Raw genomic sequence first — 14953 nt, forward strand, 5'->3', positions numbered from 1 at the left:
GATATGCGATTCTTATTTTGTTTATGCGAATTCTCGCCTCCACTGCTACGCTTTGAGGAGGGGAAGGGGGAACATTCTGAAACTCGTGTTATAGACGAACTCAAGGCCGTGGCTTTTTCTCGGCTAATTACTTCTGTTTTTAAAATATCGAGGATCTCTGATACTTTCCACTCATCATCATTGCTATATTTTTTGGTTATTTCTAACACTATATCTGAGGGAAGTAATTTAATAAGTATAGGACAGAGTAAAGCCCCGTAATTTTCCTGATTAATTCCCAAAGATTCTAAATTCCTTATTTCAGTTTGACAAGAATCAAAAAGTTTTCTTAATGAAAAAATATCTGTTGATTTTTCTACTGGGGTTAAACTCAATAATTTATTCAAATGAGAGTTAATTATCAACGTTTTCTTGCCAAAGCGTTCTTTTAATGTTTCAATTGCTGATACATAATTATTATTTGTTAAACTGAATCCTTTAATCGCATCTGAAGCCGATCCCACTAAATATGTTTTCAAGTAATTAAACTTTTCAACATTCGACAAACCAGTGTTTTTATCTATGGCAGATTCGAACTGATCGTAAAATCTTTGCCAGTCTGCAGGATCGCCAGAAAATTTCTCTATAGTTAAAAGAGGCAGTTTCACAGAAGAAGTTTCATTTATTCTTATATTAGTGTTTATCTTCGGTTCAGAAATGTTCGAATTTAACTCAGGAGACACTACCGACAGTTTTTCTATTTTTCTGTTTAATCTGCTTTTACTTCGTACAATATTTGTCAAATATTCATCACACTTTATAATTTCTGTATCGATTTCATTTACATCCGTAATACCCTGCTGAATTTCGAGATCAATTTCTTTCAATTGTTCTTGTTTTAATATTAATTCAGACATTAACTCATCCAATTCATCTATTGTAACCTTATCGTCTTGATAAATGTTTTCGATTTTGGTTAATAACTTAGTTGTTAATGACCTTATCGTAGTACGCTTTTGTTTGGATTTCTCCATCTTAATTTATAAGCGAACTATTTATACACTTAAAGTCACTATTCTATGAAACTAAATTTCTAATCGAAAATAAACAAGAAATCTCTTAATGGCGGTCCCTGTTCGGGCGCCAGAAAATGTTCAATCTAAATGAATTCCTGTTTTCTATATGAATAGTGGAAAATGTTCCACTTACCTTTAGACCGCCAATTTGATGATTCATTAACCTTTATTGGTTTTAATTACAAATAGATGAAGATGAATTTACATTAAATGGTAAATGATGATTATAAAGTGATGAAAACATTGAGTTAGGTATTAGCGCTGCATGGCGCGTCTCTCGTTACATTACTTCTACTTCTACTGTTTTTAAGTTTTTGAAAATAATAAAAAGTTATTACTTCTGTTGCGCCAGCGGCGCCATCTAGGGATAGTTTTCTGAGATGAAGGGGATGAGGGCTCGTTACAATAGGTTTCTTTTAATAAAAAAAATTGTTTCGTACAAAATAAAGAATGGAAGACAGTAGCATTTAAGTAAAAGAAAAGAAAAAGTATTAAAAACATGTAAATATGAAGAAATATTATCATGCTTTTAGGTGAACAACATGGCTGCATATGAACATTTAGATACGTATAAAATTGTAAAGACTTATATACTTTCTCACAAAAGACTAGTCGCCTGCATCTTAAATGATTTATTCACAAGTTATCGATGCACTTCACAACATTGACATATCACACACAAATATAAACATAGACATTTATCGAAAAACACCATCATCATTTTTAATAATCTCGACACCACTACTCTTTGGAAAACAAACAGAAACCTAAAAGAAAGTTAGTGTGCCATCTAGTGGCCAGTTTCTTACAAAATAAACACGTTCATTAAGTCCTAAAGAGTAATGTATGTATCCGTGATCTGGTGAATGTTGTATTAAATTATGATTCAGGCATTACACCAGTAGAAAATAACTGAGCTATAAAAACTTGTTTTTTGTTCAAAATGGTCTTTAATGTCTTTAACGATTGTTCGCTGCCTCTTGCACTCACAAGAACTTTCTTCGTCTGTAAAATTTCCCTCAATTCCACGTTATCAGCGGAAGAATACTTCATCAAAGTTTCCTCAGCCAATTTCAGTGATTTTTCGTCGATTGGAGATCGCGCAAATACCTTGTTGTTTATATATAATGGTTTCATGTCCATTTTTTCATGCGCCATGCCAGACTCAAGGTACAAATTTTCGAATTCCCCCAAAACGGCAAATCTGTGATAGGTCACAACAGCTCGCTTGGAAAGAGTTTTATATTTATATACTTTGAAAGGTACGATTTCAAGTACCTCATACTGATTATAAAATCTTAACTTGACACAAAATCTCCAAAATTCAATGCACAAAGAAGCGGGGGAATACAGTTTTCCTTTTGGTACGTCACATCGTTTACCTTTTTTAATTATATATTGCGAAACTTCAGCAACATGAAGGAAAAGGTTTATAAAACTACTCTTGAACATAAGTCCTTCAACTCTTCGACCAGGTATTTCAATTATTTCTTCGTCCTCAGCCCATAATAACAACACGCGTAAAGCGCACTCGACAATGTTCGGATCACCACAAAGATAATTATAATAATTCCATTGATTCGATTCCAAGAAACTAGGTAACCATCGTTTAGAGTCCACGGATTTAATTTGCTGGTCCATTTTCGCAACAATTGGAGAAAACAGCGATTCTTGGATAGGCACCTTTTTAACTTTAATGTTTGCCAAGTAATCGGATACCGTCCATGGAAAGCTCAGGAATTTTCCATCACCATCACGATATGTTACAACATACCAAGCTGAAGCTTTGCGTAACATACCTAGGTAAGCTTCGTTGATGTTACTACACTCCTTGAATTCTTCTAAAAATTCCTCTCGCATACTTTTAGCTAGTCTCTTGATGCATCGCACAACAATTTTTTCAATATCTGCTTGGTCGTTTCTCTCCTTGAATCGGCAGTGCAGGTTTGTGAAGGCACCAGAAAATACTTCTGCTTCGTGTTGTATTCCGTAGTTTCTTAGAACAGTTTGAAGTAGCGTGTTGAACTTGTTCTTTGACTTGACAGCATCTTCTCTATAAGTTTCCCATCCGGGGAATATTAAATCTTGGTCTACCTATTAAACGAAATAATGAATAAATTAACAGGAAATGCAACACTGATTGAGATTTATTTACTAATGAATTCACAATAACTTATAAATGTGGTAAATAATTCCTAAATCCATAAGAATTTCTTTTTGCTTAACGTCCTTTTCATTGAAGAGAAAAGCAAAATCGTTAAAAAAAATTATGGGATGTGTTTTAAAAAAAAAGCACAACTAACCCATTACGTACAATTATCTACTAAGTGCCCATGATTTGCAGCTCACGCGATAATAAGGTAAGTTTTTGGAAAAGGGCAAGAAATGATATAATTTGAAGCGCAGTTGAACTTTTATTTTTTTAACTGTAAAATTGCAACTTTTAAAGCATATACACTGATTGTCTAAACTATTATGACCACCTGATAGTTTTATGCAAAATGAGCTATTGCATCACTTTGATGCGGCTGGAGAGCGAGATAGCTACAAAAAGGGAATGTAAGGCATGTGAACCATCAATAGCACTGTGTTACGCGAGGAGATTGCCTCAACCGAGATAGACCAATGCGCAGTATATAATAAACATATGAATTATTAATCCGCAATTTATTCTTTTTGTTGTCATTTACCAAAAATCCGATCAACATTATTTCTACGAGCTCGTAATACGAACCACGCAAATCCGCAAACACAAATTAAAGACAAAATATTAATAGCTTTATTGATTATTTCGAAGTAATATTTAACTTTAAATATTGACTATCTAACTTATGTTGTAGACAATTTTAATCTCTCTCTCGAGATCATTATTTTATATTCCTGAATTTGGATTAATGTCGAAAGACGAGAAATAAGACGTTACCAGATATAATATCTAAATTTACATTTATATTGAAAATTTTAAAAATATAACAAATTTAATTCTGGAGATATGAAAAAGTTGCCTACTTGATAACAAAATGTCATCGTTCATATTGATAAATTTACTGTCATGTTGAAATATATTTCCTAATATTTTAAAACTAATAAATTATGATCTTATTTAATCCTCTTCTCAGTAAATAAAAATTATTAATATAATTCTGCAATTTTTTAATTCGATAACCTTAACTTCAGTGCAGAAAAATCTATTTTTAGAGATTCTCTGCCTAATACATTAGCACAGAATTCGAAAACAGTTTAATGGTTGCTTATGTTTTGGATTCATTATTATTTCTCAACCTTTTTTTTCCGACAACATATTTGAATGCGTACGCCTACTAAGATAAAGAACCTTGGCAAATAATAGCCTATACAATTAATTCCTTAACTTCTCTTGGTAAAAACTATTCTTACGAATACATGCCACTTGCATTTTTGATTTCTTGGTGGACGGTGTTCTATGGGGCTGCAAGCCCTGACCTCAGGGCCATTTTAAAAATCTGCTATTCATATATGTATGTAATTCAAAAGTATATTAAAAATGAAGATTAATTTTCGTTTTGATAGAGCTCCATATTTGCAAAAATAAAAGAGTTTTATTTATCATATATAATTCTTGCTTAAAGACATTTATGATTTTTAATGCATAATTGTTTGCATATATCACTCGGGAATAAACTTAAACAACATCTTCAATAAAATGAAACTACCTTGATAATATCATACTTTCTGTTTACCTTAGTTAATTTTTTTTCAAATACAGATGATTACTTGTCAAATCTACGTAATCGCTAATTTCGTTATATGATTTACAAAATGTTTTTTGTTTTTGTGGAAAATTTTGACTTCTGTGAAAATAAAAGATAAATGATGTATAAGAATTGAGTTATTGAGCGAGAATCCTATTTTTTTTAAAAACAAAACTGGTGTACAAATGCTTACCTGTACATCGCGGTACGTAATGCTAGCATATTCATTCTCGGACTCGAAGTCTTTAACCACACGGAACATTTTTCCGAGTGCCTTCTTTGATTTGTATGTCTCTTTGTGGTGCTTCTCCATAAAATCAGGAAAAACGCTCGGACGTTCTTCTTGATCTAAATTTTTACTCACACCAGTCTTGGCAAAATCGACAGCATATGAATTTTTTTTAGCTATATCGATGCAAATTTTGGAGAAAATATCAGTTTGGTCAGCATGAGCAAGGTGTGCATGAGCAATTGTTCCAACTTGATCATTTTTTATGTAATTGATTAAACACTCAATCATGTCATCCACCTGCAAAAAATCATTCGATAGAAACACTAATCTAAATTATACAAAATAAACAAATTTTTAAAAAAATAATGCTCATGTGGATTGTTAAAAAACACATGATTTTTTTTCTCGTCGGCAACAAAGAACTGAAAAATGAAATATTATTACGTGAGAGAGCAGTTAAAATATGAACGTTTAAGCATACGTGTTTACAAATTTCTGAATTAATATTCTTTTCTTGCGTGGGTAACGAAAAGCCGAAACAAACTGAAAATGTGAATGCGGACAATTGATAGAAACAAACAGACTGTAACAAATATGAACTTTTGAGCATAAGTGTTCTGAATTAATGTGTTCTGAATTAGTGTTCTGAACATGTACCATTCCCTAGTGTGTCATTCTGGCTCTTGTGCCATTAAACCTTAACCAACCAACCAACCCTAGTGTGTCATACGTGTTCTGAACGTGTACCATTCCCTAGAGTTTCATGCGTGTTCTGATGCGTGTTCTGAATTAATTTCTCACGTTGGTAACGAAAAGCCAAAACAAACTGAAAAGTTGGGCAGAAATGAAAAGGTGAATGTGGACAATTCATAGAAACAAACAGACTGAAAACTACATTTTTATTACAACTATGCATATTAATATATGATTTTTTTTAGAATAATTAAATAATTTTTAGTTTTAATGATGTTTCATAATTAAGGCAGGAGAGAGAAGCATTTTACCAGAAGGTATCAGCCAGCCACGTTTTTTGTTACCAACAACGTTAATTTCTTAACACTTTAATCCGATATCTGTACATAGTGCAGAAAAAAACGGGCCACTCTGAATAACTTTTGACCTGATGATCAGATCTTCACGTTCTAGAACTCAATTTTAGTGGCTCGAGGGGGCGACCTCAAATATGCTAAATAATAAGTGCAGAAGACACTTTAGGAAATCAAACTCAAAAAACGTACTTTCTCTCAATAAGCATACCTTTTCTTTTTTGACGAATTAGGATTTCTGAATACCAATATGTGGGGGTAGCCGCAATTTGGGAAATTGGTGCTAATAGTTTGGTCAGGAGAGCGCTCCGAATTTTGGACCCCTTATTTTCAATTAGTTTTTTTTTTTGACCAACAGGTGATGGATTAAAATTTATTGAAAAGGGATCATTTATATTTTAATTGTCTCAGTTTTCTAGCTAAGTCAAGGAGTAGGAAAATTAATTTAAAATTTTAAGTTTGTCACAAGAAATCAATAAACCAAGTTACACGGAGTGAACCCAGAGACAAAATCAAAACAAAAATACCATTGTGACAGCCCCAATGAGAAGCGAAGAAATAAATAATTCGGTTTCGGAACAAGAAGTTGCGCTATCACAAATTTCAAATGGTTTTAAAAGAAAAAAAAACTAACTTTCTTTTAATGTAAATAAAAAAGTTTTTTTTTCCTTCAGTGAAAGTTAAAATACAGCAATCGAACAGAAATACTTGCGTTTGACAGGTCTAAGCCATTCCGGAAAACGCTTATAACCCTTATTTTTCCCGTGTCGTCGAGGAGACGGCCGTATCGATCATTTTCCATCTAGCATCTATGTGATAGTTGACAGTGATCTAAAAATTAGTAATGTTGCTCAGGCATTATCAAACTGTCAAGTGATTTGAGTTCGTTTATTACTGAAGATTAATGTCATCTAGCAGCCTAGTTTAAAGTAGCATTCATGTGATAGTTGACAGTGATCTAAAAATTAGTAATGTTGCTCAGGCATGATCAAACTGTCAAGTGATTTAAGTTCGTTTATTACTGAAGATTAATGTCATCTAGCAGTCTAGTTTAAAGTAGCATTCATGTGATAGTTGACAGTGATCTAAAAATTAGTAATGTTGCTCAGGGATGATCAAACTGTCAAGTGATTTAAGTTCGTTTATTACTGAAGATTAATGTCATCTAGCAGCCTAGTTTAAAGTAGCATTCATGTGATTGTTGACAGTGATTTAAAAATTAGTAATGTTGCTCAGGGATGATCAAACTGTCAGGTGATTTAGGTTCGTTTACTAATGAAGATTAATGTCAATTTTTCATTTCATTTTACAATATTCTACAATTCATGAAAGACATAAATATTGGATTTAAGTACCCAATCGGAGAATAGTGTTAAGAGTTTGGTAATTGATGCTGTGTGATAGTGCTCTTACCTAGATCATCACTACCGAGGGTGTGCGGTATTGGTCCTCGTTAAACTGTTCTACCGTAAAGTGCTCGACTTCACGTGCAAGTCGTCGGGCTACCGAAGCGTGGGTGACATCCCCTCTGCGGAAGATCAAAATTGCGATGGCATGTCTTCGGATCATCCTCAGGGATGTTTCCCAGACCGTCGCCAATAGCCCATTGTGCAGCGCTAGTGCGACGTAAATGAACAAATCAAATCAAATCAAATCTAAACGGTGCTATCTGCTCTGCAAATTGACAAAAACTTAACAAACCGGTCCTTTTATTACTCTCAAAGAGTAATTTTTTCGTTTTGTTTATTTATTGAGGAATAATTTTTTAAAATCTGGAGTTCATAAATTTTAAATATGTATATTCGTATATGGAATACGGCTATTGATAATAATCGTTGTTTGTTACGTTTAATAATCAGAGTACTCAAGAGATTGATAATCCGATTAAGATCAACCATTGTGTGACACAACAACAAGATCATCACTGCTACTTATCTTGAGGGCTACGTCAGGAATATTAATCACATAATAATCAATAGTTTCAACGATACTTATCGCAAACGATAATTATGGGTTTTACAATAAATACAATGTACAACATAATTATCGTTAACGTTAAATACGGATTATGATCGACAATACAGTTTTGACTCCATTTATTTAAAACTTTGACCACATGAATAATTGTAGACCAAGTTTCTGTCGCAAACACGATTTAAGGAAAATAGTTTGTTAAAGGTAAAAGAATGTCGATTTACATTTTTAGTTTATTCTCTTTTCTTTAATTTTATTCCTAAAATTAATATTAATAATTGAAATGCGCTTACAGTAATAACTGCCTTGTCTGGAATGGAAGCACTTGGAAAATGACCAGGCCGTTGATTGGCGGCATAAAAAATCAAATCTTTAAACCACAAAACAGCATACTCGTCTCCATCTAAATCAGAACCTGCAATAATAACAATTTGAATTACTTATTCATTGAAAATACATCTATGCCACAGATATGAATCATAAATTCAATTTTAAAACGGTTATAAAAATGAATGACTCATAATTCGATGAAAATAACTTCTGTGTCATCATCAATCATGGCATGGGTGGGCCTAAGACTTCTAAACCAGATGTTGATCTTTGCAAACTGATGATGTAAAGTTGTTAATAAGTCAAACATTAAGTTACTTAATATGTTATTAATAGACACAATTAGGAAATCATAACTAACATAGTAAATATATTTCATAACCAGGGGTCTGTTTAGAAGAAATTTGGGTTCGTTAACGGACCCTTCACAAAATGTCTTTTCATAAAAACGGACCATTCACAAAATAATTTATCTTTTAATCGAACCCTTCACAAATTTGTTTATCTTCATTATTGTTTTGTTAATCGAATAAACCCTTCCCAGGGCAGAAAACAAGAAAGGTGGATGTAAACGAATTAAGTTTTGTCTTCGGCAGACGTCCGAAATGAATATTCCGCGTTCAGCAGTATAGGCTAAATACCAAATATTTGTATGTTGCATCTCTAATTTAGAAGCAGCAATGGCTGTTTATTTTTTAAAATTTAATTTTTTTAATGATAATTTTACAGTGCCGAGCATAATCTTGTATCTATTTACAATTTAAAAACACCTTGAAAAAGTTTTTTGCAATAACCGGACCCTATTTGTACAAATTCATAAAAGTGGACCCTGGTTGAAAGAATGGGAGTAATTTTTTCACAATTTCACGAAAACCGGACCTTTCACAAAATGTCTGGACAGACCCCTGATAACACAGTAAATATACTCCTGAATGATTCAGATCAACTAACTTCCCAACTTTGTTAATTCGAATCTGTTGCTGAAGATACACACCGAAAAAGAGATGAGGAAAATCATTTTTTTCGGAAGAAAAAAAACCCATTACAGAGGCGAAATGGAAGACATGTGTGTGGTCATTTGAAAAAAATATCTAGTGTTTAAATAATTCTAAGGAAATAGCGTTAAAAAGATTAGATTCAGTTTGAAGAAAATTAAACAGCAATTTGGAACTCTGCAGTTGGTTTGGATGTGTTTCCTTCATTTGGGGCGTTGCAAGCTCTTGACCGCCTATACTTCCGGGTTACTGTTTTTAGTGTTTTGAAGCCATTTGGCTCACAACGTGATTATTGTATTTTGAGATTCTCTAGAGTTGCATTTCTTGTATACGTGTATTTGTTACCTGATTTATTATTTATGTTTCAAAGAAGAATCATCATTTGAAGACCAGTCATTTTAAGACGTAAGAATCGTCATCTGAAATAAATAATCGTTATAAAACACTTCTTACCTTGTCAGCAATATACCAAGTTCGAAATTTAAACCGAAATTATTTGTAAAAGAACTCGCAGCTCGAACAACACGCTATCACTAATAACGTATGACAGTGCACGATTTGCAGGAAGAACAAACAGTAATAAACAAGTAAAAAGAGGCCAGATCAGATCTGCCAAAAAAGCGAGTTCTTTCTAAATCTAGCAACTGCGTCACCTTTTATAGCATTGCATCTCTAAATTACTAAAACAAATTTTCACTTCAATCTCACCAGAATTGCTTAATATCTTATGAAATACAGCAAAGTTGAGCTTTGAAATTATATAATTTATTTCTTTTATTATAAACAAAACTATGTGTTTGAAAATATCTCCTAGCAGAATAAGTTGTAGTAGCAAGCAGCTGTATACTTTCTAACCGGAAGTAAGGAAGATCGAGAGCTCGAGAGTGTTGTTTACATTTATATTGAGAACACCATCCATAAAGAATTTATGTTTGAAAACAAAAAGTTAGCACACATGCAAGTGATGGAGAAGGAGATAGATGAAGATACTTCATTTCCCACTTGAGTGTTTTTTGCTCCTTTAACGAAACTTAAAAATAATTATGTTTGACGCCAATACACAATCTAGTAGTGGCGAGTCGTTGAACTCAATACAGATGAATGGTGGCATCATACATTCATCTGCTTTATTGGTTGAGGTGCAAACGACGAAGGGAAGGAAGACCTCCTTTTTTCCAAAGGATACATTTTGACATCAAACCGTTCGATAATACTGTTTGCTGATGGGTACTAAAACGCTTTCGCTCAACTAGATGGAAACTAAATTTCTGTACAAATATCAAGGAAGTAGTGATGTTTTTCACCAAAAATGTACAATTTGAAAATGTGATAAACCAAATTCTTCTTTCAATTAATAATCGATGAAAGAAAAGAAAAAAAAGACTAACCAGACATTTCGGTAGGATGAGGTCTCCTTCCATTCTGAGGAAATACAATACAATCCACAATATGTCCCAGTCTTCGTGTTACTTCAGCTCGATCAACAGCAGTGAACTTCCGCACATCTCCAGGGAAAACACACGGATTTTTGGTCACTAACACTTCACCTTTCATAAATACAGGAAGTAATAATAAACAAACAAATATTTTCATATTAGAGTCAATCTGCAACACTATCTTCCTTAATTCAAATTTGTCTGCATTGTAAAAATTAACCTAATCAAAATTTACAGACATTAAGTAGATAAAAATTTTACTCAACAAAAATGTTAAAAATTTGTTCTTTTAGTTATATTTTCTGATACACTTTAGAATAATGGAATTTTTAAAAAATGAGTTTTTGAAGATAAAGAATTCATTTTTAAATTCTTATCGTTTTTTTTAATTCTTTTTTTTCCAAAATTCCAGTCAACTATAGATAATTATTTGGAATTTTTGAAAGTCATCATTTGCCTTTTACACATCTGTAGATTGGCAAACAAATTTTATCAAAAGCCTGAAACAAAGAATAATTGAGTAAGTTTAGGAATTAAAAATTATTTCTTTGTTTTTCCTTCTCAATGACGATTTAAGGTCGATTTTTAAAAATTTGAGATGAAAAAAGTATTCTTCAGATGTTGGGGTATTTTTTTTCAGAAACGAAAAGTAATTTGCAGATGCTATGATAATCATCAGCGCCGGATGTCGTGCAGGAGGATTTATTTCAGCTTCCTGGTTCAGTAATAATTAAGAGGAAAAAATTTAAAATTATCCCTTAGTGGCAGTGATCGTTTTGAAGAGTGTTAACTTTTTTTTTGAAAAAAAGGATGCACTCACAGGAATTATTTTGCTGACAGTTATTTTTAATGAAGGGCCCAAGACATTTTCAGAATAGACATTTTCCCTCTTTTTAACTTACACCTCAAATGGATATAAGATTACCTAAAACTGGAGAAAAAATTATCTAGATTTTCATTATAAAAAAAGCAGTTTGAAAGAGAAAACATAAAGGTTTTGGGAGCTGCTTTCCAAACTTTAGTCCTATAAAGTCTCTCAGCTGTGGATCAAATGGTACAGGAACAATAAACTATTTTACTTACTGAGGTGTATTTCTCTGAGGTTTGCACGGACGAGGTGCTAACCGGGAATTGCAAAACACCTCCCAGATACCGTATTTCATTTTGAAGGCACGTTTAAAAACCATTAAATTAAAATTATTAAGTCAATCTAAACTATAAACGATCAACGCACCCGAGTCCTCAGCGGGCCTCGGTAAAATTATCGAATGTTGACTGCTCTGCGGCGATCAAAAAACTTGGATTCTTTTTCAGAAAGGCAGCTTGCAACACCTCCGCCACAGAATTCCAAAAAGAAAACATTTTTAAATCCTAGCTGATCAATTTTGCGTATTCTGATTTCTCTCTTTAAATAACGTCATGAATAGGAACCCCAAAAAATTGCATATTTACGATTTTCCACGTAATTGCCGAATATTACGTTTCCTTCGCGCTTGTTGTAAGAGGTGTAAGAAACTGGCCACTAGATGGCACAAAACTTTTCTTTAGGTTTCTGTTTGTTTCCAAAAAGAGTGGAGTCGAGATTAAAAAGATGGATGGCGGTTATCGAAAAATGTTCTTTCTGTGTTAAATTTTGTCCGTGATGTGTCGTCAATTACGTGTGTTATGTGCATCCGTAGCTTTAAATAAATTAATTTAAGATTTTTAGACGAATTCCGGATTTCTGACGAACAAAATACAGCGGGTAGGAAACTCAAATTTTGATAAATATTGCAGAGAAAACTGTGAAAATCATGCATTTTTGTAATTTAAAACGACAATCGGCATGAAGAAAAAATTTCTTTTTAAAAGATAGAAAATTAAGTACTTTTCCTAAACCCCAAATAAAAAAGCACTTCTTTAAGGGCTTTTAAGAAACGTAAATAAAAAATAAGTACTTTTAAAAAACGCTACCTCCCTGTTATAATAGCACCGGGACCAGGGACTGCTGAAGTCCTGATCAAATTTCTTACAAAAAATATAATGTTTATAATTGAAAAAAAAAAATCTGAGAATTTATTAAAAATCTATATAAGATTTACAATTCTGTATAAAGGCTCTTCAAAAATTCTACAAAATATGAAAATAAAACGTTTTGTGCTTTGAAATAGGGTCCCTCAATAAATTTTATACTAGCACACGTAAAATCGTTATAAGCTTAGGATGTAGTTATTCGCTATCGCAACGCTCGAATATGCCATATGGGAAGAAGACTGGTTTCATGTCTCAGATCTTCCCCTTATTACCTATCTACCTCTTCACAGTTGTATGAGAATTTACTACGTTATTTTGCTCTTTCTTAATATTTTTCGCATTTAATTGTCAAAAATATTTTCAAAACTTTACGGCCCTTTTTTAGAACTATGTTCAATGTAGTTTTCAGTTCCATAATCATTTTCTAATTATAAAATTTTTAATCTACCTAAAAATCAAGACAGAAACCAACGTACTTTCTTTCTCCTATGACTATCCACACGCTAATGGTGAAAGCATGCGAAGTGTATATAGGCAGAGAGTTCTGTTCTACGCCACCTTTGACCATTTCGGTCGCCAATCTTATTCCTCTTGAGCATTGCAGCTTTCGTAGGCTCAGTATAGCCCAGTGTTTCCCAACGTGGGGCCCACGCCCCACTGGGGGGCAATTTGATTGTTAAAGGTAATTTGATTGTAACTCGAAACAAGTTTAACCCTTTTGCTCCGGGCCATTTAAATGCAAGGTTAGATTTCAGTGGCAAAATTGAAAGAAAAAAATCAAATTCTTAAATAATTGCAGCTAATAAATGTTATAAATTCTTTTGACTAGACCAGAATATCAACTGGGTTTTTGGCGTCGTCAAGTTAACCTCCCTGCAGCAGACTCTACGTGGACTTTCATACTTTAAAGATAAATTTTGAAAAGAGGACAACAGTAAAGTCTCTATTTACTGCTCACACTTCAACTCATAAACGTATTCTTGAGGCTAGTTATCAAATTTTTTTATTCATCGCTAAATCTGGAAAAAATCATGCTACAGGAGAGAATTTAAAAAAATCGTCAATATCAGCATCTATTAAAACGGTTCTTGAAAAAGATGACAAAGCTGTAAAAGCTATGCCACTCAGTAACAATACTGTTAGCAGAAGAATAGACGAAATGAGTGGAGATATTGAAAAACAACATGTAGAAAAGATGAAAACAGGAAAATGCAGCCGAAGTTAGTGGATTTGTCTGATATATCAAATATGCAGTATCAAGAAGAACTCGCAGAAATGCAAAATGTTAAGTCAGTTAAAACTTTATTTAATATAAAGGGAATGATGGCATGGCTTTGTGAGGAAACATAAATCAAATACTCAAATTCAACCAAATGTGCAAGAAAACTATTGCTACCGTTTCCATCTTCATATTTAGCTGAATTTGAATTTAGTGCTGTAAATGATTTATTGCTAAAAAAAGAAATTGTCTGGATATAACACAACGGGGATACTTGAGACTGAAGCTAACCAAATTGGAACCTAACATAAAATCTCTGTGCAGCAAGGATCTCACTAAATTAAAATATTAAATTATTATTGAAAAATCTTTATTAAAAGTATTTGAATTTCAGTTTTTCATTATATGTTTTGAAAATTTACTTACTGTGTTTCGTTAACAATTTCCTAGTGATTTCTTCCTAAAATCTATCATTTAAGTTTCTTAAGTGAACAATTCAATTTTTTAATATTAAAAATTATGTATATGTTACATAGGGGGGCATAAGAATTTCAGAATGACTTAGGTGGGGCATGGCGCAAAAAAGGTTGGGAAACACTGGCATAGACAGGCATAGAAAGGGAGGGATGAATGATCCGGTCTCATCCCTCTCACAGAAAGCAGAGATTATCGAAACGAAACAGAACAGAGCTACTGTTGGCCGACATTTTATTGTCTGTTAATTAAGGTATGAATCTTTAATAAACGCATAATCAGTTGTACTTAAAATAATTTCTATAATTGTAATGACCAATAAATAAGGATTGCTTAAAAACGAGAAAATATTCGAGAACTCTGATGTAGAAAAACAAACTAATATACACATACGCCAGGAATCAATCAACACAATCACGCCAAAATGGAAAATCCTTCTCCTTGGCCT

The 14953-nt window shown here is 32.8% G+C and overlaps 1 protein-coding gene across 1 annotated transcript in view; it reads right to left on the minus strand.

The window, feature by feature from the left end:
• Window positions 1–1672: 1672 nt before the first annotated feature.
• The window catches only part of LOC147816422 (uncharacterized), a 28084-nt gene continuing 14803 nt past the window's right edge, over window positions 1673–14953 (minus strand). The window contains exons 5-8 of the mRNA XM_087162561.1: window positions 10752–10910; window positions 8332–8453; window positions 4980–5315; window positions 1673–3149 (exon numbers count right to left, since the gene is read on the minus strand). Coding sequence (XP_087018687.1) covers window positions 1935–3149; window positions 4980–5315; window positions 8332–8453; window positions 10752–10910 — 1832 coding nt within the window. The 3' untranslated portion in view covers window positions 1673–1934. The remainder of the gene's footprint in view (window positions 3150–4979; window positions 5316–8331; window positions 8454–10751; window positions 10911–14953) is intronic.

This window comes from Parasteatoda tepidariorum, chromosome 1 (assembly GCF_982258835.1).
Source record: "Parasteatoda tepidariorum strain Cologne lab strain chromosome 1, Ptep-v5.0, whole genome shotgun sequence".
NCBI classification, from domain to species: Eukaryota; Metazoa; Arthropoda; class Arachnida; order Araneae; family Theridiidae; genus Parasteatoda; species Parasteatoda tepidariorum.